This window comes from Truncatella angustata (assembly GCF_020726525.1).
Source record: "Truncatella angustata strain MPI-SDFR-AT-0073 chromosome Unknown BKA67scaffold_4, whole genome shotgun sequence".
Lineage (NCBI taxonomy): Eukaryota > Fungi > Ascomycota > Sordariomycetes > Amphisphaeriales > Sporocadaceae > Truncatella > Truncatella angustata.
In genome coordinates, this window is record NW_025763384.1 from 682,063 (window position 1) to 703,104 (window position 21,042).

A 21,042-nucleotide genomic window follows, 5' to 3' on the forward strand; every position below is an offset into this window, starting at 1 on the left:
ACAATCTATTTATAGAACGGGGTGGCTGGTCCGCACTACACTGCAATTTTAACCCCAATACGAGGCATGAAGTGGTAGCCTCGCGACGTGATTCGGTATCGCAATACCGTCCTGACCCAGGAGAGGCTGAAGTGATCACCAATCACAGGGCACGCGGCCTACCGTGCGGCAGATGTGTAAAAGCCCACTTGCGTTGCACAACAGGAGCAGAACCCGATCTCAGCTGTGGGTGCGCACAGCCTCTTCTTCACTGCAGTTTTAACTATCACGAAGGGCAGTGAGGAAGACCTCGAAATGCTGATTCGCCAAGTCAAACCTCCAGCTCATAACACATTCGCTGACAAGCTGGGAAAAGCCTGTAACAAGCAACCAATGGGCGAATTACGATTTCACTTGCGACTCCCTCCCCAGCCTGCAGGACAATTCTCGACCGAACCGGACACTGCCCGCCACCAAAGCACCCAGTGACTACTAGCCTGGTAGCTTACCCTGGAACGTCGCCGTATGTATTGGGCTTCACGGATCCATAGACATATCCTGTAAGCCCTTTCTGGCCACACCGTTGACGTCTCTTGTCCACTCGTTTTTGCTTGCACTGCAATTTTAGCCCGCTCGCGGGGCATATGCCAGGTCGGTGGTCTTTTGACGTCAAAGACACAAAATAGCCATATTGGAAATTGGGATGCTCGCGCAACCTGTGGGGCAACACACCAAGACTATGGATAAAAAACGAAACGAAAACTGCTTGTGGGGTATTCAATATAACGCGAACACAATCTATACAAGTGTGCAATGTAAATATACAAGCCCCGTCCGCCACCCCGGACGGCCAAGTTCAAGGAGAGGACCGAGTATCCGTTCGATGTCTGCTGGTTCCAATCATACGCTCCCGCCTTTTCAAAACGCTATCATTATCGGGTAATTACCCCCTCACTCGCTTTATACCAGTTAATACTAGCCCAAAGTCACAGCCTCCCTGCTCCTGATCAACTCATCCTTATCGTGTCTACAGCTGCCGCAGTAGTCCTCATACCAGCTCTTCAGCGCCTCTTTCTTCCTGTCATCCTTCTCTCTGAGGACCTTCTGCGCGCCCTCGCTATCGAGCTCCAGGCCGGATGCCTTCTCCGGCTTCTCGCCGTTATTAGACGTGGAATTCCACAGCCTCAACACGGTGCCCACTTGTTCGCATCTCGAGTTCTCGTCGAGAAGCCAGTTCTCCCACTCGCCCTGTATCATCTCGCGCTCGACGCTGTTCACCATGCGCATGGCGACGAGCAGATCATGTCTGTAGGCGCCGAGGCGCTGCCTGGATTTTTTCAACCTCATCGCGGTCGCCCGGCTCGTAGCTGACGACAGAGTGGCACCCGAGTCCTCGTACGGCGCATCGATATCCGTACTGTTTGTGATAGACTGGAAGGTAGAGTAGCAGTAGCTATCCTCGGCGGGCCAGGAGCTGTCTAGCGACGAGAAACGGGCCGCCTCATCCAGGTCACGCAAGTATATTGCTTTGCTCATTATGATATTTGGTCCCACACCGAGGCGGTGCATAAAACCAGCAGCCTTGCGCTCGCTCCACCAGGTCGAGGTACCTTGATAGGACGAGATGAGGTTGAGTAGGAAGCTCATGGCTAATACTACTAGTAGGAGGCGCTGAGCAGTAACAACATCCCATAGTTTCTTCACCACTGCGAAGGCCCACATGATGATTGAGGTGACCACACTTTCAGCCCACGACCTCACAGTATCGAAGAGCATTTTCGTGAGACTGTGCGGACGAATGTGCGATTTCTTAGTCTTCTCGGTTTCCGCAGGGGAGAAGAGCACGACTTGCGTTTGCTGGCCGATATTGCCATATATCTGAATGGCCCGCTTTGTACGGCTATGGGGCCCGATCTTTCGCACTTGATCCGTGGCTACCTCGGCTAGTCCATCGGCGTCCAGGCCCGCATCATCAAGGGCTTGTCGCTCGATGATGTTCTTCGAAAGCGGTGGGCTCTTTGACCAGGCCACTTTTGTGAATATAGCCAGCTTACACTTTGACTTTGCAATATGCGTGATGACGATTTTGGTCACAAGCTTGAAGTCTTTGGCATGCGGGAGATGCCATGGGGTCTTGACATGTGTAACGACATAGGTGACATGGTCACTAAAGACTTCGATGGTCTGCTCGTCGATGATATCCTCAGCTTTTCGCCCCTGAAACATTGTGCCGTATGTGACCTTGAACTTAAATAACCGCTGCAGACGTCCATTCTCGCCTGCCCTCCAAGGACCTTGCGCGATCTGTTTTGCTCTTCGTTCAAAGTAGAGTTTCGGGAACACAAAGCTCTTATCGCCAAAAAGAACGTGAAAACAGGCCTTGGCACTGATTTCAAATGTGCGCTCCGTCACCTTTCTCTGCATGTCTTCGGGCTCGTAAAAAACAGGATGTGATGGTAGCTGCAACTTCGGAGCAGGCTTTCGTGCGCCCCGTAACCGTGTCTTGTATGCAAGGTCTGCTCGAGGACTGACTGCTCGGCCGGCAAGAGTATTGTTATCCATGGGCGTGTTCGTCGAAACCTCCTCCCAACTCTCTGCACTTGGGCTTCTCTTGTCGTACTCTTCATTCTCAAGGCCGATCAACGTGTTGATCAGCTCCATCACCTCCATAGGCTCCTCTGCTTGTAGATCATCAACAAGCAAGTTCAGACGAGCGTGAAGAAGGTCCATATCCTCCAAGAAAGTCTTGATAGATATCCTGCTGTACTGCACATCCGGCGCATCCTGATTCAAGTGAAGGAAAATGAAGTCGCAGTCTCTACCTGGTGCGGATGTTACCTCTGTAATGCCGTCCAGAGAAATAGCGTACGCAACGACCAGACCCATCTGGTGGCCGTAGAAATACATATTATCTGAAGTAACATAGATGCGACCATTACCAGCCATGCCTGGCGAGTCCTTGGTTCGCTCAGACATGCTGGTTGTCCAAGACGCCCGGAAGACCAGGACGAGCTTCTCATCCAGGGGCACACTTGGGAAAACCAGCCTGAACTGTGCTGTATTCGTCCTCAACTCAAGCGGATAACCCGGCGGAAACTCTTCTTGTGTTGCCTTCTCTCTGATAGCCGAAGGACGCACAATCTTGGCGTCCATACTGATTGCTTTCTTGTGGACTGAAGCTGGAGTAGGCGGTTTCAGGTCGCCACTGTCGTTGGCCATAGTCATTTTGATGGACGGCGAGTTGGGCCCAAACGGGTCATCGGGGTTGAATGGAGGCTTGGCCGCCTTCGGAGCATATTCTTGAGCCCACGCATTGCTTCCCCAATAGTTTGCCATGATGGCAGTGGGTAGACCAGAGCTAGCATCATTGCTGAGAGACCGATCACTGCTATACACGACAGCAGTCTTACTGAGACTAGTGGGTGCTGGCGGACTAGCAAGTGTTGCCGGTGCAAGACTGCCTGCTCGAGGCTCTGGCCCTGATAATGTGGGCGGTTGTGGTGATTGCTGTGTACGAGGTGCCATCTGGCCCACGATAGGGGACGGGTACCCAGGCAGAAGACCATGACTAGCAGAAATGAGACTTGCAATGCCACCGCTGGGGCCGGGCGATGGCAGTCCGGCGCTGGTGTCCGTGGAGTAGTTGGCTTTGCGATGCAAGTCGAGCTTTTGCATTATCCTAGCCGCATGGTCACGTCCACTCTCTCCTTCTTCACGCCCGAGAGACGTCGCAGATCGTCTTGGTGCGACTTGCCCAACATCGAAGCTAGCACGCGGATGTAAACCGCCCGCTTCTTGACCAGGGATTGGTAATGTGTTTGTCCTTTCATGGCCCTGCACCGTCTCATCGACGCTGAGCTGAGCGTCTAGCGACTTGGCAGAAAATTCGGGCATAGATGGCGGCGTAATGGCGAATGCTGGGTCAACACCTCCTGGCAGAGACGAGGTATCGCGTCCAACACTTGCTTCGAATGCCTTTTTCTTGGCGACTTCGAAAACCTCGAGCCAACCCATGAGCTCAGATTGTGTCTCTGCCTGCAGTAGTAATGTCTGATTTTTTGTCTTGACCTCAAAGCAGAAACGGCGTTCCTCACTAATTGCCGGCTTGGCGTTGCAAAGCAAGACTCCGATCTCATCACCTGTCAAGACGCCTTGTGGCCCGCTCACAAGCCAACCGAAGATGCCGTCACGACAGTAGTACCACCTGCGGATCCAATTTGTTCGCACAGGCTTCCCCGTCACGGTCCGGAGAAATAGCCATCCTTGTTTCTCAGAGTACACTCCAGCTCTCTCGTCGGTCTTGACATTCAAGGGTCCTTTGTTACCTAGGAAAGGTACTGTACTCGCACTGTAAGCATCGAGCTCTCTCGCAGGCTTGAATGATATGAGCGAGTTCTCTCCAACATCGCGCCTGGCGGCTTGTAGCTCCCGCTTGAAGGTTGACTCTGTCAATTCCATTTCCTTGGACCAACCCCTGACGCGGTCCATCTGATAGCCCCATTTTCCAAAGCTGCCGGCCGTATCTTTGGACCTTTTCATCTCCCGCCATATATCTGTCGATACTCTGACGAGCAGCTTGTCCAGTGTGAATCTTAGTTGTGGCGCCATCTGGCAGAAATCCATCGAGGCCTTCAGGTAAGCCTTCCTCGTCTCGTACACAGCAAACGCATCTTCCCTTATCGCACTGGGCTCCTTCGACTTGCTCTGACTCACGTACCTGGCCAGCGTGGTGTCGAAAGTCTTCTGAGTCTGTTCGAGATTCCTCCTGGTCTCCTTGAAGCCCCGTAGGTCGTTCTGGAGGAAGTTCCGCACCGGTTCGGCACTCATGGTGTCCATGTTCTTGGCGAGTCCCAGAACGTGTGTCCACCACTCCCTGCTGCCCTCGGAAATGCGCTTCAGCGCCAGAGCGGTGTAGTCGTGGTCGAGAGAGACGACGTTTTGAGGGGGGACGATCTTGGAGAGATAGTCGTTGACAACAGCCTCGAGGCCCAGCATATCGTGTGACAGCTTGGCAGCAGTGCGGCTGTATCCCTCGAGCCAGCGCTCGATGGCGTCGATCTGGTCGGCGAAGTGCAGGGCATTGCTGCGGAAGGTCGGGGAGTCGAGGCCGGCTTCGTTGAGGAGGACGGAGATCAGGGGGTTGCCGTGCCGCGACGCTGCGACGGGGACGCTGGATGCCGCTGGTGTCGGCGGCGCCTTTTCTGCAGCGGGTGGCGGATCTGACATGGCGAAAGGTCGTGTGCGAGAACCTGTCAGGGTCGCATGGGTGGTAGGCAGGTTATGTACAGCTCATCCGCGATGCTTGCGTCTGACAGAATGTTCCTCAAGAGCATTCGTGGCACGTGTGCATGTATAAGGTACTGGGAGACTCTCCTATTTGAAACAGAAGCAAGAGCATATGTCAAAAGTCTGATGGCGGGTTCCCCGGACGGGACTGTTGTCCGTGTATGTATATGTATAGGTTAGGGTTGGGAGCTTTTAGGTTCCAGTCGGGGAATGACGTTCCCGGACAAAGGAAGCTCTCAGGGCTTGGCGTCGTAAACTACCAGTACAGGGTCTGCAGGGGTCTGCTAATCTAATTGCAATGTTCGCAAGAATCCGAGACGGGGGCCTTTGAGATTATTCGTACGGGATCCGTAGTTCTGTACGGTACGAAAAGGGTCTAACCCGGTAGTTTGGGATGGAGCTCAGCTTCGATATGATAAATACGAATAATGCGATCTGTCCCGTAAGGCACTCCGAGGCATCCATCCATCCTACATCAAGTAGAATCCTTTATCTGCATCATCATCAAATGCTAAGCGCCAGCCAAGACAGGTTGCATCGTCAGAAAAGCGGCGCCTCTGGGAACCCCAGGTTTTATTTTTACATATTAGTACAGCCCTTCTAATCCCATCGGAGTTAACTAACGTTGCCGCGTGTCTGTCGTCTCGGTGGTCTCGGGTCTCTAATGGTTAACCTACAGTACGGATCCGCAAGGTTGACCTAGTGCTAGACCCTGCTATCGATAGCGCGTCATGGATAGGTAGTGTGAACCGCCACTCATCTCGACTTATTACATACACCTGGGACCATTTGCCTCATCCGAGGATACTGTAGTTTTGCTTTCTATGAAACTGGCTCCCTATCTCTGAGTCGCTCTAACTTACTACCACTTTGTCGTAACGTAACGTAAATTGACCGTCCTCGATCATCCACGTCTCTTGGCGAACCCTGGATAGAATGAGGAGAGAAACGATGCAGGCATGCTGCACATGCGCCACTCTACTGAGTAAGGTGCCCCGCTACAGCGAGAACGAGAAGCCATTACCAGACGATAGGCCGTTGGGCTGCTGTCCAAGAGTGATATGTGGAAATTGTATATATGTACGTCGTTGACCAAGGACACAATCAATTCAATGTATCGGGTGGAGGATAAAAGCAACTGATACGTCCTCCCCAGAAAACCCCGCGCTTCCAGAACTACTGCCCATACTGCCAGATCTCGAGCGTACCCACCCGGCTTCCGCAGGGGCTCAAGGAGCCGCCTTCGTACAACGCCGTCGCCGAGAGCTCGAGGGACCCGTTCGTCCAAGCGCCGCCGCCCTATTCCGCAGCCGCTACGAAACGACCGGACCCGCTCGACGAGAAGTCTGTTCCACTGGACGACGAGCCGGCCGAGGATGTGCTACATTTCCTGAACCACGACCACGACTCCATCAGCTCTCTCTCGTTGCGATACGGCGTCCCCGCCGGAGTCTTGCGGCGCGCCAACAACGTCACGTCGGACCACTTGCTGCTGGGGCGAAAGACAGCCATCATTCCTGGCGAGTACTACAAAGGTGGTGTTAGCCTGTCGCCAAGACCCGTCGAAGGTGAGGAAGAGGAGCTCCGCAAGGGCAAGATACGTAGATTCATGGTCGCCTGCAAAGTGTCAGAGTACGACGTCGCCGTCTTATACCTCGAGCAGACAGACTATGACTTGGAGGCAGCGACAGTAGCTTATATCGCGGATGAGGAGTGGGAGGCCGGCCACCCTGTCAAGGGAAAGGCCGCGGCGAAACGTGGTGGGTTCGGTCTAGGGAGGGGCAGGAGTTTTCTCAGGAGGGGAGGCACATGACAGTCTGACTTGGGCGTACGTATAGATCTGTTCTTCTCATAAATCGTGTCATTGGTAAATTTTTTTTATCGCCGAACGCCGGCTTGCCTTCTCATTCCCTTGTACAAATACATCTCTTGTTCAACGTCATAAACCCGGGTCCAAGATGCTTAGAAAGCAGAACGTGTACGAATATCCGAGATCTTCCTCTCGATTTCTCTGACAGATCGATCCAGTTCGCCCGCTATCATCTGCTTCTTGTCATTTGGCAACAGGGTGAACTTCTCGCACAAGTCGCCATCAATAACACCCTTGACTGGCACGTAATATCCTCTGTAAATGAGATGGTCTCGGCCTGCCAATGGGGGGTCCTCGTTCCTGAGATGAGATTCGAGACTCTGGAAGAAATCGGCGTCTTCACGACTGACCAGAGGTATGAAGACTCCCACAGTGCCTTGGATACCACTCCACAGCAGCACATCTTGACCACCGACCACAAGATTGGTCTTGCTGATACTCGTGGGGACGTCTTGGGTGTAAAAATGGGTCATGAGGCTTACACGATGATTTGTACCATGTAAATACTCCCTCGCGTGCTGCAGGTGAGCACCGGCGCCATCCTCGTCAGCTTCTATGCTGGCCTTTTCGGGGCAGCGGACTATCCAGATATTACCAAACTTATCACCACCGGCCACGGATTCATAGTCGACCATTGCTGTGCAATTTGTCCACCTGTTAATTGAATCGTCCGCGAAAGGGATAAGCTTGTTGCTCTCATATTTGTAAACCACGTACGTGACGCTTTGTTGGACGTCACCAACGACGATACGGCTGCCTTGGGTTTGTAGTGACACGATCAGTTGCGGTGCAACTTCAGCTTGCGCTTTTCGAAGTAGTTGCCTCAAACCCAGATCATAAGCGCGTAGGGTTTTTCCAATGCCAGCCAGAAGACGACCTTGGAATTGGATGAGTGCCATTGGTGGCTCCTCGACCTTTGTCTTGTGAATGAACTCTATAGTTCGGCCGTCTTCGCTAATGCTGTAAACGTGGATGAAACCCGCGGTAAACTGCCTTGGGCTGAGGATCATGTCCTTTCCGGTGCCTACCACGAGGAAAGTCTTGTTGTCTTGACTGGCAAAAGAGACTGTGGCAACGCTGACGGCAGCCTCGTTTTCGCCCAAGTCTAGAGTTTGGAGCACGGCCTTCTCCGTCAAAGGGTCAACAACGCTAATGCAAGATGCCCAACGCCCACGGCCCCTAGGGTAACCAAACTCCTGAGGAGGTAGGACTTGCGCGTCGCCATTGACAGCTGACGGGTCCGCCAGAAGTTGCGCTCGGAGTTCGGGGGCTAGAGTGTTGTTTTCGGACTCAATGGTGTAGAAGTACGGTTGTTCAGGATGTTTGACAAGATGCTTCGGCGTATAAGTAAGAGGGATGGATTCTTGCAACAGCGTATCTCCCAATTTGTCGATGGAGAAGATCCTATTTCATTGGTCAGTTCCAGTGTCGAAGACGTTCTCCAAAGAAAAATAATGTGATGGCGAGTCAGTAGGAACAATTGGTACAAATAAATAAGGTTTGTCCTCAATGCTCTTGGCATAGGATCCCAGGTTTTCATCACTCTCGTCTTGTAGTATCGCGTCAATCAGGAGTAGGAAAAATAAGAACTTACTTGAGATTCTGACCCTGAATTCCCACCATACCTTCTTCGCATTGTTCGCTGCTGAAGTTCCATCCCCACTCTAAATCACCATAATCGAGCGGCGTCATCATGAAACCTTTCGTGATGGGGTCAGAGTAACCGAGCCACGTCCGGGAACTCAATGCCAGGACGCAAGTTCGGCCCTGAACAGAAACGTGAAATAGCTTGACAGCCTTGGGACCAAGGAACTTTTGTCGTGTATCTGTCAATTCTCCTGTGATTTCGTCAAGCACCGTTCTCAGATAGACACCAGAGTGGAGACCGATGTGAAGATACAAGGTGGATCCCCCGGACGAGGAGTCCTCCATCGACATAATGGACAAAGCAGTTGGTGCCGCTGTAAGAGCCTGTACGGATTTGCTTTCCAGAGTGGACTCCGGATCTAAACTCAACACACGGACGGTGCAGTCATCGCAGCCCACAGCCAGAAATGAACTTCTGAGTCGTCCCTCTGGAACTTCACCCAAGCTGAGACAGGTCACTGTTCCGAACATTTCCTTCTTCTCATCGTATTCGGCGAGTGAGCCATCGGCATCCATCTCGAAATAGACAATCTCGCCAGAACTGAGAGCAACAGCCACTTGCCGGGAATTGGTCGAAGCTGCGACGATCGATCGGTGCTGGGGAGCTTCCCACTCATTGACTCGACCATTGCGTATATGACGGATACCCTTTGGATGAACTTGGATCAGTCCATCGTCTCCCAGTTGTTGGACCGCTAATGTGGGTACATTGGGCAGAAAGCCAGTATCAGTCACTTCCTCAACGGTCTCTCCAATGCTAAGCACCAAAGTACCGTTGCTGAAAGATAGTATAATATATGCGTCGTATTGGTCCTCTTGGGACAATTTTGTTGTCCATACAGCCGATGGGGTGCCAGGAAGTTCCGAGGCCACGATCTCGTTAACTTCTAGACCATGCTTCAGTGTCCTGAAGGTGCTTCGAGCACCGCTTCCACAAATGGAGTAGATTTGAGGTGCATCCTCTGCCGTGAGGTTGGCAACCTTACAGTCAATGAGGGGGTTCATGGAGTTGATGCTCTCCACTAGACTTAAGTTATCGGCTGCTCTTGGGTAGAAGTAAGCTGGTGTGTATGACACCTTGGGGTCTGTAGGGTAATCATCGCTAGAGTACTCTAGCTCGTCGTCATCATCACCGAGCTTCTCGAACTGATAGAAGTGGTGATTGCCAAATTCGCTGGCCACGAACAAAAACCCACTCTTCAAGATGCACAAGCTGGTAGACACGGGAGCGGTATCGAAGTACTTGATCTTCAAACGGCGCACTTCACCGGTCGCATTTCCTTCGTCGTCTTCCGCCATATCAATGGTGACTTTAAACAAGTCGCCGTCCTCGCTCTGTAGAAGGAAGAAGAATGCACCGGCACTTCCTTTCAGCTTGTGCATGACACCGGACACTATAGTCCTTTTCCTCTGGGGATCCTCAGTGGCGCCTTTCCGCCTCGGAACAGGGACACGGAATGCTTCTTGGTTGGAGTGACGGTAGGTTATGTTTTCCTCGCCACACACAAGCACACCACTAGGACCGTCATTGCCGCCGGGAACTTGGAAGAGCATAGACGCGGTTGGATCCACAGGTTCGCTCCACTTGCGGACGACGTGATTCAGACCGAGATCCAGTTCATAGTACACAAGTTGCGTCTCGATCTCGCTGACAGCTTCTCCTGTGGGATCCTGGTCCGCCTCGGTATATTCGACTTCAAGAGCAGCGAATACGGGATTTGCATAGCCCACGTCCAGGGAAACCATGGCCAAGACAACTGTGCCGGGTTTGTGGGCCTCCAAGGGTGAGGAAATGGTCAACTCGGCCTGAGAATTCCGGTTGAGGACATATACAAGCTTGTTCTTCTCGACGGAAGCGATTATGCATGCTCTTCCTTTAGGATCGCATGCCAAGTATTGGCCGGGAATGACTCTTCGAACGCCTGATTTACCGAATGTTTCGAGTTTGTCACGGACAAACTTGTTCAGCTGGGAGTTGTACTCGACAATGGTGATCCTTCCAGAGTCTGTAGCTAGGATGACATAATCTACGGGAATAAGTTAGCATGTGCGGCAGAGAAGGTGCGCAACATGTCTCGGACCTTTGAGGATATCACAGTGTATGCTCTAATCCCGAGAGCGGTCCTCAATGCGCGTCTATCATGGCAGCTTCAACAATCACTAAGTGAAGCCCAACACACAATGGAGGAGGTGGGGAGGCTTACCCTTGTTGCTCCCGGCCAAACGAAAAGCGGCAATGGATCTGATGATGCCGAATACATCCTGGGACAGAAGCGTGGTGACTCTGCCTTGTGAGGGATCGGGTCGTGACAAGGTGAGACGCGACCCCGAAGCTGTGAGGATCTGCTGTTCCTTGGTACCACTGAATTGTCCCACGATGGCCTGCGTGATGGTGGTCGGAGGTTGGATGGTCAAGGAATACAGAAACATATTCGAGGTCGCCGCCATCTTGAAAGGTTTGCGCAAAGACCGCGCGAGCTTGGAGTACGGTTGCGCTATTGGTTGACTGGGAATTATACGAAAAGGCAGGACTGGGTGGATTAATCAAGACAATAGATAGCAAAACATGGTATGAGGTTCCAAGCTCCAAAATAAATTTCATCCGAGATGGCAGAAGAGAGCTCCAGCCGCCCAGCCGCGTGCTGTAGCAGTCCAGCAGCCCCGACGCCTAAAACTCATTGCAGTAGCCCACTTTCGCAGTGAGCTTTCGGGCGAGAGGCTTGAGCCAGAGCTAAGTTGCTGCGTGTGCAGTACTACATATGGTAGAGCTGGAGCTAGTTGGTGCAGAGCTAACCGTATACAGGTAATCTCAAGGTGCTATGTACACAGTACCAAGTACATACGCGTGTGGTGCGTGTAACCTAACTTAAAAGATGCGTGCATGCTCATCAGCGCTGCTCAGCTCTCAGCTTCACCCCCGCGGAATATCATTGATCCCCCTAGGAAATTTCGGGGAGCTCCAGGGAGTTACGTACTGTACCTGAAGGGCGCTACTGTATTTGCACTGAGAGCTGCGATATCGTACGACGACGTTGGCCAATACTCGGGTTGGAGAAGACCAATATTTCCAATGGAGCCAACTATGCGGTCGGCAGCTTCCTACGTGTGCCGGAGGTGCTCACAGGCCCCGAGGGCAAGACTTCCGACTACCTCGAGAGCTTTCTCCCGAGTCGCATTACGGCCCCAGCCGTCTAATCCCAGACGTCCCGGATCTCAAGCCGACGAGAATGCTCGACCCTTTTCTCTCTTCGGCCGGAAGACGAAGCCTGTGCCTACGGAAGAGGCCGACGTTTCCTTCGGCTCATCTGCGCCTGTGCCTGTGCCTGGACCAGGACCGTCAGCAGCAAACGAGCAGAAGAAGCCGCTGGTCCTCCGCCCAGACGACCTCTTCCACTCATACACCAATTCTCCTATCCCAGAGATACGGCACCGAGCGGCTTTCATGAGGCAGCATGCTTTATGTCCTCACCCCGACCATCGGCCCACGCGCATTCCCACGACCTCGGATGATGTAGACAAAGCCGCAACTTCGGGAAATCAGCCACCGGCTCATGTGCACTTTGAGTGCCCAGATTGTGGAGTACCTGTTTATTGCAGTGAGCAGCATTGGGCAGAGGACTACGAGGCGCACTTGCAAACCTGTGATACTCTACGCCAGATCAATGAGGACGACCACGATCTCAGGTCCGGGAGGTTCTTCCCCGAATTCGAGTATGCCGGACCCCAGATGGAGGAGGCAGTGGTAAACATGACCAACTGGGACACCTTCTTGTACACCAGACAGTTTGAAGCAATCAACAACGATCGTAACATGAGGCAAGTCACCAGATTGTTGACATATCCTCTGACCATTGGAAGCATCCTTCACGAGTTGAGTCCGTACAACATCAGAAAGGGCGGCCGCCTGACCGCCGAGGGTCTGAAGAGTTTCAGTGCGTTACGGTATACCCTGCATCCTCCCAAAACTGGAGGTGGTGACGGTATCCGCGGCCTGCGACCAGAGGCCCCTCCGGTCCGGATATTCATCCTGGGAGCTCGAGCCGAGTCCTCCTTGCCTAGAAACGTGTGGGTGCAGCTTGCTCACCTGTTCCCTCGAGGCAAGTTTCATCTCGTCTTCATTGGACCGGAAAGCATGGCCAACCGCGACGACGAATTCCCACTGCCACCACGGACTGCATCAAATCCATTCGGTGCTGTTGTTGAAGATCGAGTTTGGTCTTCGATGAAGATCAGCACGATTGTGGATTACTACCATACCATCCACAAGACTGGTTACTTCCAGCCTCATGACCCTTACTTTGACTGCTTCGTCTGCTTTCATCCCGGTATGGGCCACCCTGCAAGCTCCCACGAGTGGGCGGAGACTATACCACTATTGCTCGAGACCAAAGCACCCATCATTGCTACCGGCTACACCCAGTTTGATATGGAGCGGGATATCGAATGGGTTAACAAGACTTGTGGAGGCGAGTTTGACATACTCATGGAGCCGGGTGAGAACACTTTCAGGAGCTTGCGTTGGGACTTGAATGATCTGGATCCTCAGGATGTCACATGTGGCAACTGGGGTGTCTGGGCATTCCGTGGAAAGAGGTATGTTTTACTGGTACCCACTACTAAAAATACAGATTACTGACCATGTGAACAGATACGAAGCTACCCACAAGGACGTCGAATAGAACCTTATTGGTATAGAGGAATATGCTCCTTGTAGATGTGCCGGATTTGCGTTGACATATTTCCGATCCAAGCGTCTTGTTGAAGGGCGATGTACAGATAGATGACAGGGACATAGAGTCTGATCATGTATAACACTTTGTACATGCAATGCATTGTAAATGTATCCCCAGTTGTATATAGTGCGTACCCAGATCTTACCCATATCTGTCAGCCCTGTCATTTGATGGTCCCTCCAGTTTTGAGCATTCCGAGAGTCCTGGTGAGAGAAGCATCACAATCTGGCGTGAAAAGGCAGCTTCACCACTCGCAGCCTTCAGGTGCACCGAATTTTGTAGTACCTAAATCGCATTGCGAGTTGCCGCAGGTGAGTTTAATTATTATTCATTATTTTTATTTGTTTATGATCCTTGCACTTGCAGATGCAGCCGTTTGATGACGCACGTGCCTTCGTGCAGTAGCGACCTCACAGGCGGCTCCTACCACTTCTTAGAGTCCACGCTAGCGGTAACAACGTGCATGACATTTATTCGGGTCGCAGATTCCCAGGCCCATAGTTCAACCTCATCTCTTGATCATGCCCCAACTTCGCCTTGATGACGATCCCCAGCAAGAACACTTCGGCGTAAATTGATACCAGCAGTCCCGCTTTATGGGAGCAGGAACTAGACACTACCATGAGACCGCAATAGGACCATATCATAACATCCGGCCATGGCGACAACGGCCGCGATCCCACCTCTTGGGGCACAAAACCCAAACCTGAAAGCACCAGCGACTACCTCGAGTTCTGCGGCCGAACCAGCTGCTGCAATCAAGCCGCAGCTACAACCTCGGTCAAACACGTCGCGGTCGTCACCCCGACGCCCGATACGGCCAGCCTCCTCGGACTATTTGTCGGACAAAGCTACAACGGCCTTCATTCGTCGAACGCTATGCGCCCAACACCTAGCTGATAGGGGGAGGAACTCCCCGGCACCAATCGAAGAGCTGCTTCCTCCTTTGACCAGTCGAAACGACGTGGATCTACAGCTCTACGCCCTCATATCAGTCATTCTGAAGGAGTTCGTCCAGAAATGGTACAACAATATCACAGCCGACGAGTCGTTCGTCGCCGAGATTGTACAAATCATTGCACATTGTACTAGAGCACTCGAAGAAAGGCTGAGGCATGTTGACCTCGAAAGTCTGTTGTTTGATGAGCTGCCTGAACTGATTGACGCACACATAACAGGTGCGTTTATGATCTGATAATTTGTGGCTGTGGCAAGCGATTTCGCAGATGCAATTCCTTTGTATTCATGCGAACCATCCGCTCACGCCATCGGCCGGACATTTCTTGTGTATTCACGGGCATTGGCTAATGTGGATACGCAGCATATCGCACTGCCCAGACTTCGGCAGCCAGACCGCCTATTAAGTCGGATCATCGCACAATTTACCACTCGTTATGCCCCTTGCCAGCTCTGTCTCCAATACCCAAGTCAGGTGATGCCAGCAGCATACAAGCACAGGCTGACAATGAAACCGCGTATCGCCAGTTGCTGGTTCATGGAATCCTGGTGTTGTTGCTTCCGACAGAAGACCTTGAGAATGAGTGCTTGACGTCACTGGTTAGCCAGATTTTCTCCGAACTCATCATTGGCAATCTAGTTGCCAACAAACTATCTGAACCATGGCTGTTGCTGGAGATATTTATTATGCTTACACGTCTAACAAAAGGGTCGTCTGAGCCAACAGATCAAACCGCACCTGTTGATGCCGCTGAATTGGACAATTGCCAACCAATATCCTCCAAAAATCCACAACTAGCTACTAACAGGAGCCCATCATTTCAGTCATTGTTCTGGTCTTCAGTCCAATGGTGCTTCCTCTTGGTCAACGCCATCCGTGTCTTGATCAACACCTTGGTTCTGTCACGCTCTCTCCCCCCTCGAACTACAATCCTGTTCGTTCAAAAGCCTCATGCGACTAGTCACCTCGGGAGCGAAAAATCCCATCAGCCACTCGCAGCCTTCGAGTCCCAGTCCGTACCAGTGAGAGTTCCAATCGTTGATTTCAAGATTTGGTCATCCACCGCCAACTTGCTCGAAATGGACTCCCGCATGCCTTGGCTTGGCGGAGCATTGTCAATGCTACAATGGATTACGACGAGAGGCCCAGGAAGGATCGCAGGATATGATGGAATCATCGACAGGTAGGCTGTGGCTTTCTATCATCTCCCTCGTCATCAAGCCCTGCTGCGTTACACCGCATACACTTCAGATCACTGGATCTGGGAGTATCCAGTCAGCGTCCCCGAGAGCCTCTGTTCACGAGTGTGGAGAGCAAGCATCTCCATCTGGTGCGGCGCTAGTCCGCGTGTGCACGATGAAGCATCCAATCTGGGTGGAAAGTAGAGACACAGCAGACGGTGCCGTCGAATCGGACTCGGGCGCGTTCTAGTTCCTGAACGTGGTGCAACCCTTCGATACAGTGTACGAAAGATCGCGCCGGTCCAATAGTTGTTATTCTACTCGCACCACCATTGGAGCATTTCATTATTGTCCGAAAATACTACATACTAGGCTGGCCGTCGACCTCACCATTGACCAATAACCGGGTAAACCTAGCAATTCTTCATCCGATTGCTCAATAAACGGCGCGGTGCGGGGGCCGGCCTGACCATCCGGAAGCCTCACTTACGCGCCCAACAAGGAATTTGCAGGGATCCTTCCCAATCGAACCAGACTCTCACCAATCCCGTTTAATTCGATCTTACTGCCTGGTGTTACCCTACCAGCTATTTTCCCTTTCGTTTTGTCATGCCCCACATACCGCCCATGGTGGGAAAGTTCAGCTTTTCATTATACAATGGCTTTTAAGATCATCGCTGGGTTTCTTTTGGTTCTTTAGCGTCACGTCCTGCCAATCTAAGCGGCCATGGTCTCCCTCACGAGACTTCTGATCGCCAAGTAGTTCTTAGAATGAGCATGATTGATCATGTTTCTCGGAGCTGTCAAAAATGACAGTCGCCTCGTCTCCAGCATATCACGATGATTTGCTGCTGCCACTACTTTAGGTTAAGGCGGCACTCCTGCATCACGGAAGCAACCTTGACATGGTCCAGGAATCGATGCGCCTACCCCGAGATTGTCCATGTTGGCGATTTTCCTAGTCCCTGTTGCCATCAGGAAATAGTGTCTCAGCATCAAGTGCTTGCTGCGAGATTGGAGAACTAGACATGCTGTGCTTCATGGTCGCAGAACGCTGGAGGGATGGCCGCATGGATACTCGCCGAACACCGGGTGTGATCGGGCCAGTGGCCCCCGCAATGCCCAGAGCTGATTGGGGCTTGACTGCCTTCTCAATTCGCTCGATCCCACGGCCGAAGCGCGTTGTCTTACCTGCGACGGTTTGCGAAATCTACTGATGGGATCTAGTTGATCGCGGCCGTTTTATCGTGGGTTGAGAAATCGTTCCTGCCTCAGTAAATAGCGGGTGAATCTTGATACCCGTGTGCCCACTTTATGTTCAGTTGTCTCTTAACCAGAAACAACGTACACTGAAATTCCCCCGCGTCAAGCAGAAGCTGTATGCGAAGATTCGTGTGGTTTCAAGATAACCAGAAAAACCATGTACTAACATTGAATTTCTCGCAGGCTAATCTCACACCACATCCACTCTGGCATGCTTGTCCCAGACCGGCTACCCCCACTGCTACGTTCAATCCGTGCAGCTCTCTTTCCTAACAATGCCCCGGGCGCCTCGAGTCTGGTCGCCCCCTCATCCGAGCAGGAGTTGGTTGAACTGAAGCGTAGGTGCGCTAGCGCAATATGGGCGGCTGTGCCGAAGAGTGTGGGTAGACTATATTATGGTTCGCTCTCTTTTTGGCAAAGCTCTAACGAATCGTCGCCTAATACACCCCAACATGAGGACAACGCGAGCACTTCACGATCTGGATCGCTAAACCACAAGGGCAGCAAGTCCAGTTTGAAAAGCCATAATGTTTCTGATGTGAGCCCAGCATCATGCGAAACTACGGCTACTCAGGCAAGCGGAGCTGAACGCATCAACCAAACCCCCTCCTCGTCAACGTCCGATGAGGAAGAGGATAGAATTTTATCCGAGATCGAAACAGGAATACTCGACTTGTTTTCGGATGCTTATTGTAACAAACACCTCGTGTACGGGATGCTAGAACTGATACTTGTGCGTCTTATGCCCGAACTGGCTGATAAAGGCATCATTGAATTATGGGAGGAGAGACTCCATTAGATCCGATCTTCGAGACATGCAGTCAGCTCGCACAGACGCATCATGAATGTCCGACGCAGGAAGGAGCCGCATGTGACGGGGTCGGTGGGAACCCAAAAGACATTAAGCGATTGTGCTTGTAATTAGATTTTATCGATACCCAATGCCCGTTAAGCTTGTAAAAGGTCATGTCATAATGTCTGCAAATAAGATGCCTGCCGGGTGAAGTCCCGGTTAGTGCATTGAACCAGTCAAGGACAAGGCTTGGATCCTGAAGGCTTGTCTGTCTGCCCACAGGGGTCAAGGGTTTCGCGCACGATCTATCATTCCATTGCCCCTGTGACGATAGCGTTTAGGGTCTGCTTCGAGACTTTGATACTCCCATTCTGTAGATTATGCCTAGAATGACGCTCATTGGAGGAACACGGAGATGTAGAACGTAATAGAATTCTTTGTTATTCACCGGCCCTCTCAGAAGTGAGAAGCAGAGAGACGTAACGAGCGCATGTGGTAAGCGAAAGGGGTGGGGAGAAAGAGCAAACGGGCACTCGGTACAGTTGTTGTTGTTGTTGTTGTTGTACTGTGGTTGCTGTCGCTTCTTGCTACTACGTTGCCTGGAAGAAAATCCTTTTCCTACTTCTCCATGATTATTCCCCCCTTCCAGGTATCTGTTGCTGCGGAGCAGCGCCTTCAGACAAAAGATAGCGTAGAGAAAGTCAACAACCAGAGCCAGACGAATCTGGCGTTCCCCCGCCCGGCACTTCGAAGCGGTTCTCATCCTTCGAACAGTCCATGCCGTCTGCGTCCCCTCCCCGTATGGCCTATTTCGTGCTTGCCACTTACTGACCCATGAACAAATAACACACAATACGACCTGAATGCAGAAAACAATAAGAGAAAAAAGACGCAGAAAATCGAGTGATCGATGTATATATATATACGGAAAACAAAGAGTAATTTTCGGTGCCCAGATAAACGCGCGAGCGTGGACAATTCTTGGTAGATTGAAGATGGTATATGTAGAAAAGCGATGGTAAGAATATTGCAGCCGGTCGGTTTGCCGTTTCGGTTCCGTTCGCGCGAGCGATGGGTATATATGTCGTCGTGAGACGAGTTCCGGTCTGTGAAGGGTTCAATATCGAAGGGCTGCCCCTTGGATACAGTGTCATGGGTTGCAGTAGTGCGGTCCTGTTGCTCTGATGCGTAATGTGCTCCTGTTGTCGTTCACTAAATCTGTTTGCCGTGGAAAATGAAAGTCCTTTATGCCATCCGAGAGAGTCGATTTTCAAACCCCGCAATGAAACAAAAACACGGGAGAGTAGTGTACTACGGGAGGGTCCTAGGTCGGACTGTAATCGATGCTATCCTGACATCATGGGCTCGTCCTTTCCAATCATATGCGTCGCGATATTGGACATTTCTGAGTTGACTTCCGGTATTCTGGGTAAGCCACCCATTCCAGCAGGCAATATAGTCTTGAAAACTTGATGCTGTTGTTGGTGGAGCTTCAGTTTTTCAGTCAATCGCATGATTGTTACGAACTCGTCGTTGGTCATTAATCCGTGTCCTTGCATAAAATTCACGAGAGTATCAGCTGCCCGACGAGCATCTTCCTGAGTAGGCGAGCTGGGTGATGATACACCAGCACTTGGTAGTATGGGAGTATTTGTTGACCTACCGCCCAAGCTGCTGTTGCTGCGACTGTGGTGTAAAATCGGCGCGATAGTTGAGTCAACACTAAACGGCTGGGCGGCAAGTTCATGCGCTGGAGATTCCAAAGCAGAAGAAGGAGCCGTAGTTGAGGCGCTATATTTCGGCGTAGGCGGTTCCGAAGATTGCTGCTGCATGAACTCTATGTCCAGGCTCGGAAATGTCTGGCTCCGGGGTCGATGGAAAGCTGAAGCCTCCAGGGGTAGACGTCGCTGGTCAAACATCCCACTGTTCGGATCCGGAGAAAAGGTGAATTGTGAAGTGGGACTGAAAGCACCTGCGGAAAACGTTGACGAGGATGGGTCGGTGATTGCACTGTTTAAAGACGCGTTGCTCTGGGAGTGTTTGTAGTGGTTGCCCTCGAAGCCCGAGAATACAGCAAGAGCGTCTTGTTCTTCGTTGCTTGGTGTGGCGGATACCACAGGCGGCGATGTCGGTCCCTCAGGGGATACAGGCGAAGCTCCGCCCGGCGTTTGTGCCGCAGACAATATTGGCGATTCGGTAGAACGCTTGACGCTGTCTGGGATAGCCGTCTCCGATGCTCTACGAAGGAGTTTGCCCGGCCCCAATCCATTTTTCTGCTTGAATTTATCAAGCCAGTTCCTGTTAATGACTTTCTCTGGGCTCTCAGAAGTACCGGTTCCAGCAAAAAGCAGTCTTGCCTGACATTCTAGTTCCTCGTCATTCACGACAACCCCTTTTCGCTGTTGATTTCTGATCCAGGTTTGGAGAGTTCGCTCAAGCTCGCCAGCATTCTTCCCCTTGGGTTTCTTCACTGGAGAGCTAGCTCGATCATCCTGGTTCAAGTACAAGTCCTTCTTCCGCAAGACTTTTGAAACAGTGCTACGGATTGAAGATTAGCGGCGCCGGTACTAAGAAATACATAACAGCATACCTTCTCTCGACGCCGAATTTGAGGCCAATCTCCGTTTGCTTGACTTTAGGATGGTCCTCAGCATACTGGCACATTCGTCGACGGTCCTCATTTGTTAATGTCTTCCGTGGAGTGGATGTCGTAATTGACGGTAATTTTGGCTGTTGCTTAGCAATAGGCGGTGCCTGTGGCGGAATACGAACCGGGGGGTTCGCATAGTTCTGGCTTGGGTTTGTCCGTAGACTCGGCCAGCTGACTTGTGGTGTGCTTACCTGCCCTGGAATCATCAGCTGGTGCGGTACCTGATTCGCATAGTGCTGGTTTGTATGGTGCTGATGTTGCGATTGCTGGAGCTGATGTGGGATTGGTGGTGGTGCCATGCGATTAGAATTGAGAGACTCGGAGGGCAGCCCATGAGTGGCTGCCGATATAAAATAATCGCTTCCGTAACCCGACATAGATATTTGATTGTATGGATTCATTCCAGCCCAGTGTTCGTTCGCGAAGGAATTATCTGGAGCAAGATGGCTATCCTGGTCCATACCAGAGGAGTTGATCATGTTGTGCATGCCGTCTGTTAGCGCAACCTCTTGTACAAGAGATTATGTTGGCGGTGTTCTGCGTCCAGGCTGCATTGACTGGAGATCACGTCGTAATCCGAGATATGCCCCAGCACAGATGTATGTATTTGCACCAATCCACCATGAGAAGGATTGGTGCTCAAGGTCAGTGGAGATCTGCCGGATTGAACTGGCGATTTGAC

General features: G+C 51.8%; 6 protein-coding genes across 6 annotated transcripts; 4 read left to right on the forward strand and 2 right to left on the reverse strand.

Annotated features, from left to right (window-relative positions):
* Positions 1–938: 938 nt before the first annotated feature.
* On the reverse strand, positions 939–5,432 carry BKA67DRAFT_264047 (PH domain-containing protein). Its single transcript, XM_046095835.1, has one exon. It carries the CDS (start codon positions 5,203–5,205, stop codon positions 955–957), a length of 4,251 nt encoding a protein of 1,416 aa, XP_045958174.1. The 5' UTR covers positions 5,206–5,432; the 3' UTR covers positions 939–954.
* Positions 5,433–6,216: 784 nt separating this feature from the next.
* Positions 6,217–7,078, forward strand: BKA67DRAFT_658244 (uncharacterized protein; the record flags this gene model as incomplete). The annotated part of the gene is made up of 2 exons (XM_046107250.1): positions 6,217–6,345; positions 6,422–7,078. The coding sequence occupies 2 exons, from the start codon at positions 6,217–6,219 to the stop codon at positions 7,076–7,078; spliced, it is 786 nt and encodes a 261-aa protein (XP_045958175.1).
* A 74-nt stretch (positions 7,079–7,152) lies between these two features.
* BKA67DRAFT_264060 (Pre-mRNA-splicing factor rse-1) lies at positions 7,153–11,488 on the reverse strand. Its single transcript, XM_046095836.1, has 3 exons — positions 10,987–11,488; positions 8,730–10,809; positions 7,153–8,539 (listed from the first exon to the last, which is right to left on the reverse strand). Exons 1-3 carry the CDS (start codon positions 11,228–11,230, stop codon positions 7,228–7,230), a joined length of 3,636 nt encoding a protein of 1,211 aa, XP_045958176.1. The 5' UTR covers positions 11,231–11,488; the 3' UTR covers positions 7,153–7,227.
* A 176-nt stretch (positions 11,489–11,664) lies between these two features.
* On the forward strand, positions 11,665–13,774 carry BKA67DRAFT_563552 (MSS51 protein). Its single transcript, XM_046102669.1, has 2 exons — positions 11,665–13,375; positions 13,431–13,774. Exons 1-2 carry the CDS (start codon positions 11,853–11,855, stop codon positions 13,459–13,461), a joined length of 1,554 nt encoding a protein of 517 aa, XP_045958177.1. The 5' UTR covers positions 11,665–11,852; the 3' UTR covers positions 13,462–13,774.
* Positions 13,775–14,173: 399 nt separating this feature from the next.
* Positions 14,174–15,660, forward strand: BKA67DRAFT_535255 (PXA domain-containing protein; the record flags this gene model as incomplete). The annotated part of the gene is made up of 2 exons (XM_046099987.1): positions 14,174–14,693; positions 14,837–15,660. The coding sequence occupies 2 exons, from the start codon at positions 14,174–14,176 to the stop codon at positions 15,658–15,660; spliced, it is 1,344 nt and encodes a 447-aa protein (XP_045958178.1).
* A 1,306-nt stretch (positions 15,661–16,966) lies between these two features.
* BKA67DRAFT_264129 (uncharacterized protein) lies at positions 16,967–17,882 on the forward strand. The gene is made up of 2 exons (XM_046095837.1): positions 16,967–17,032; positions 17,101–17,882. Exon 2 carries the CDS (start codon positions 17,129–17,131, stop codon positions 17,714–17,716), a length of 588 nt encoding a protein of 195 aa, XP_045958179.1. The 5' UTR covers positions 16,967–17,032; positions 17,101–17,128; the 3' UTR covers positions 17,717–17,882.
* The last annotated feature ends 3,160 nt before the right edge of the window (positions 17,883–21,042 follow it).

Bases quoted from the DNA above. Each gene is read 5' to 3' on its own strand.
- BKA67DRAFT_264047 (XM_046095835.1), bottom strand. From the start codon at position 5,205: ATGTCAGATCCGCCACCCGCTGCAGAAAAGGCGCCGCCGACACCAGCG.
- BKA67DRAFT_264060 (XM_046095836.1), bottom strand. From the start codon at position 11,230: ATGGCGGCGACCTCGAATATGTTTCTGTATTCCTTGACCATCCAACCT. The intron at 10,810-10,986 runs GTAAGCCTCCCC...TTATTCCCGTAG, and splicing joins TTTGGCCGGGAGCAACAAGG to ATTATGTCATCCTAGCTACA. The intron at 8,540-8,729 runs GTAAGTTCTTAT...CCAATGAAATAG, and splicing joins ATTCAGGGTCAGAATCTCAA to GATCTTCTCCATCGACAAAT.
- BKA67DRAFT_563552 (XM_046102669.1), top strand. From the start codon at position 11,853: ATGGAGCCAACTATGCGGTCGGCAGCTTCCTACGTGTGCCGGAGGTGC. The intron at 13,376-13,430 runs GTATGTTTTACT...CCATGTGAACAG, and splicing joins TGGGCATTCCGTGGAAAGAG to ATACGAAGCTACCCACAAGG.
- BKA67DRAFT_264129 (XM_046095837.1), top strand. From the start codon at position 17,129: ATGCTTGTCCCAGACCGGCTACCCCCACTGCTACGTTCAATCCGTGCA.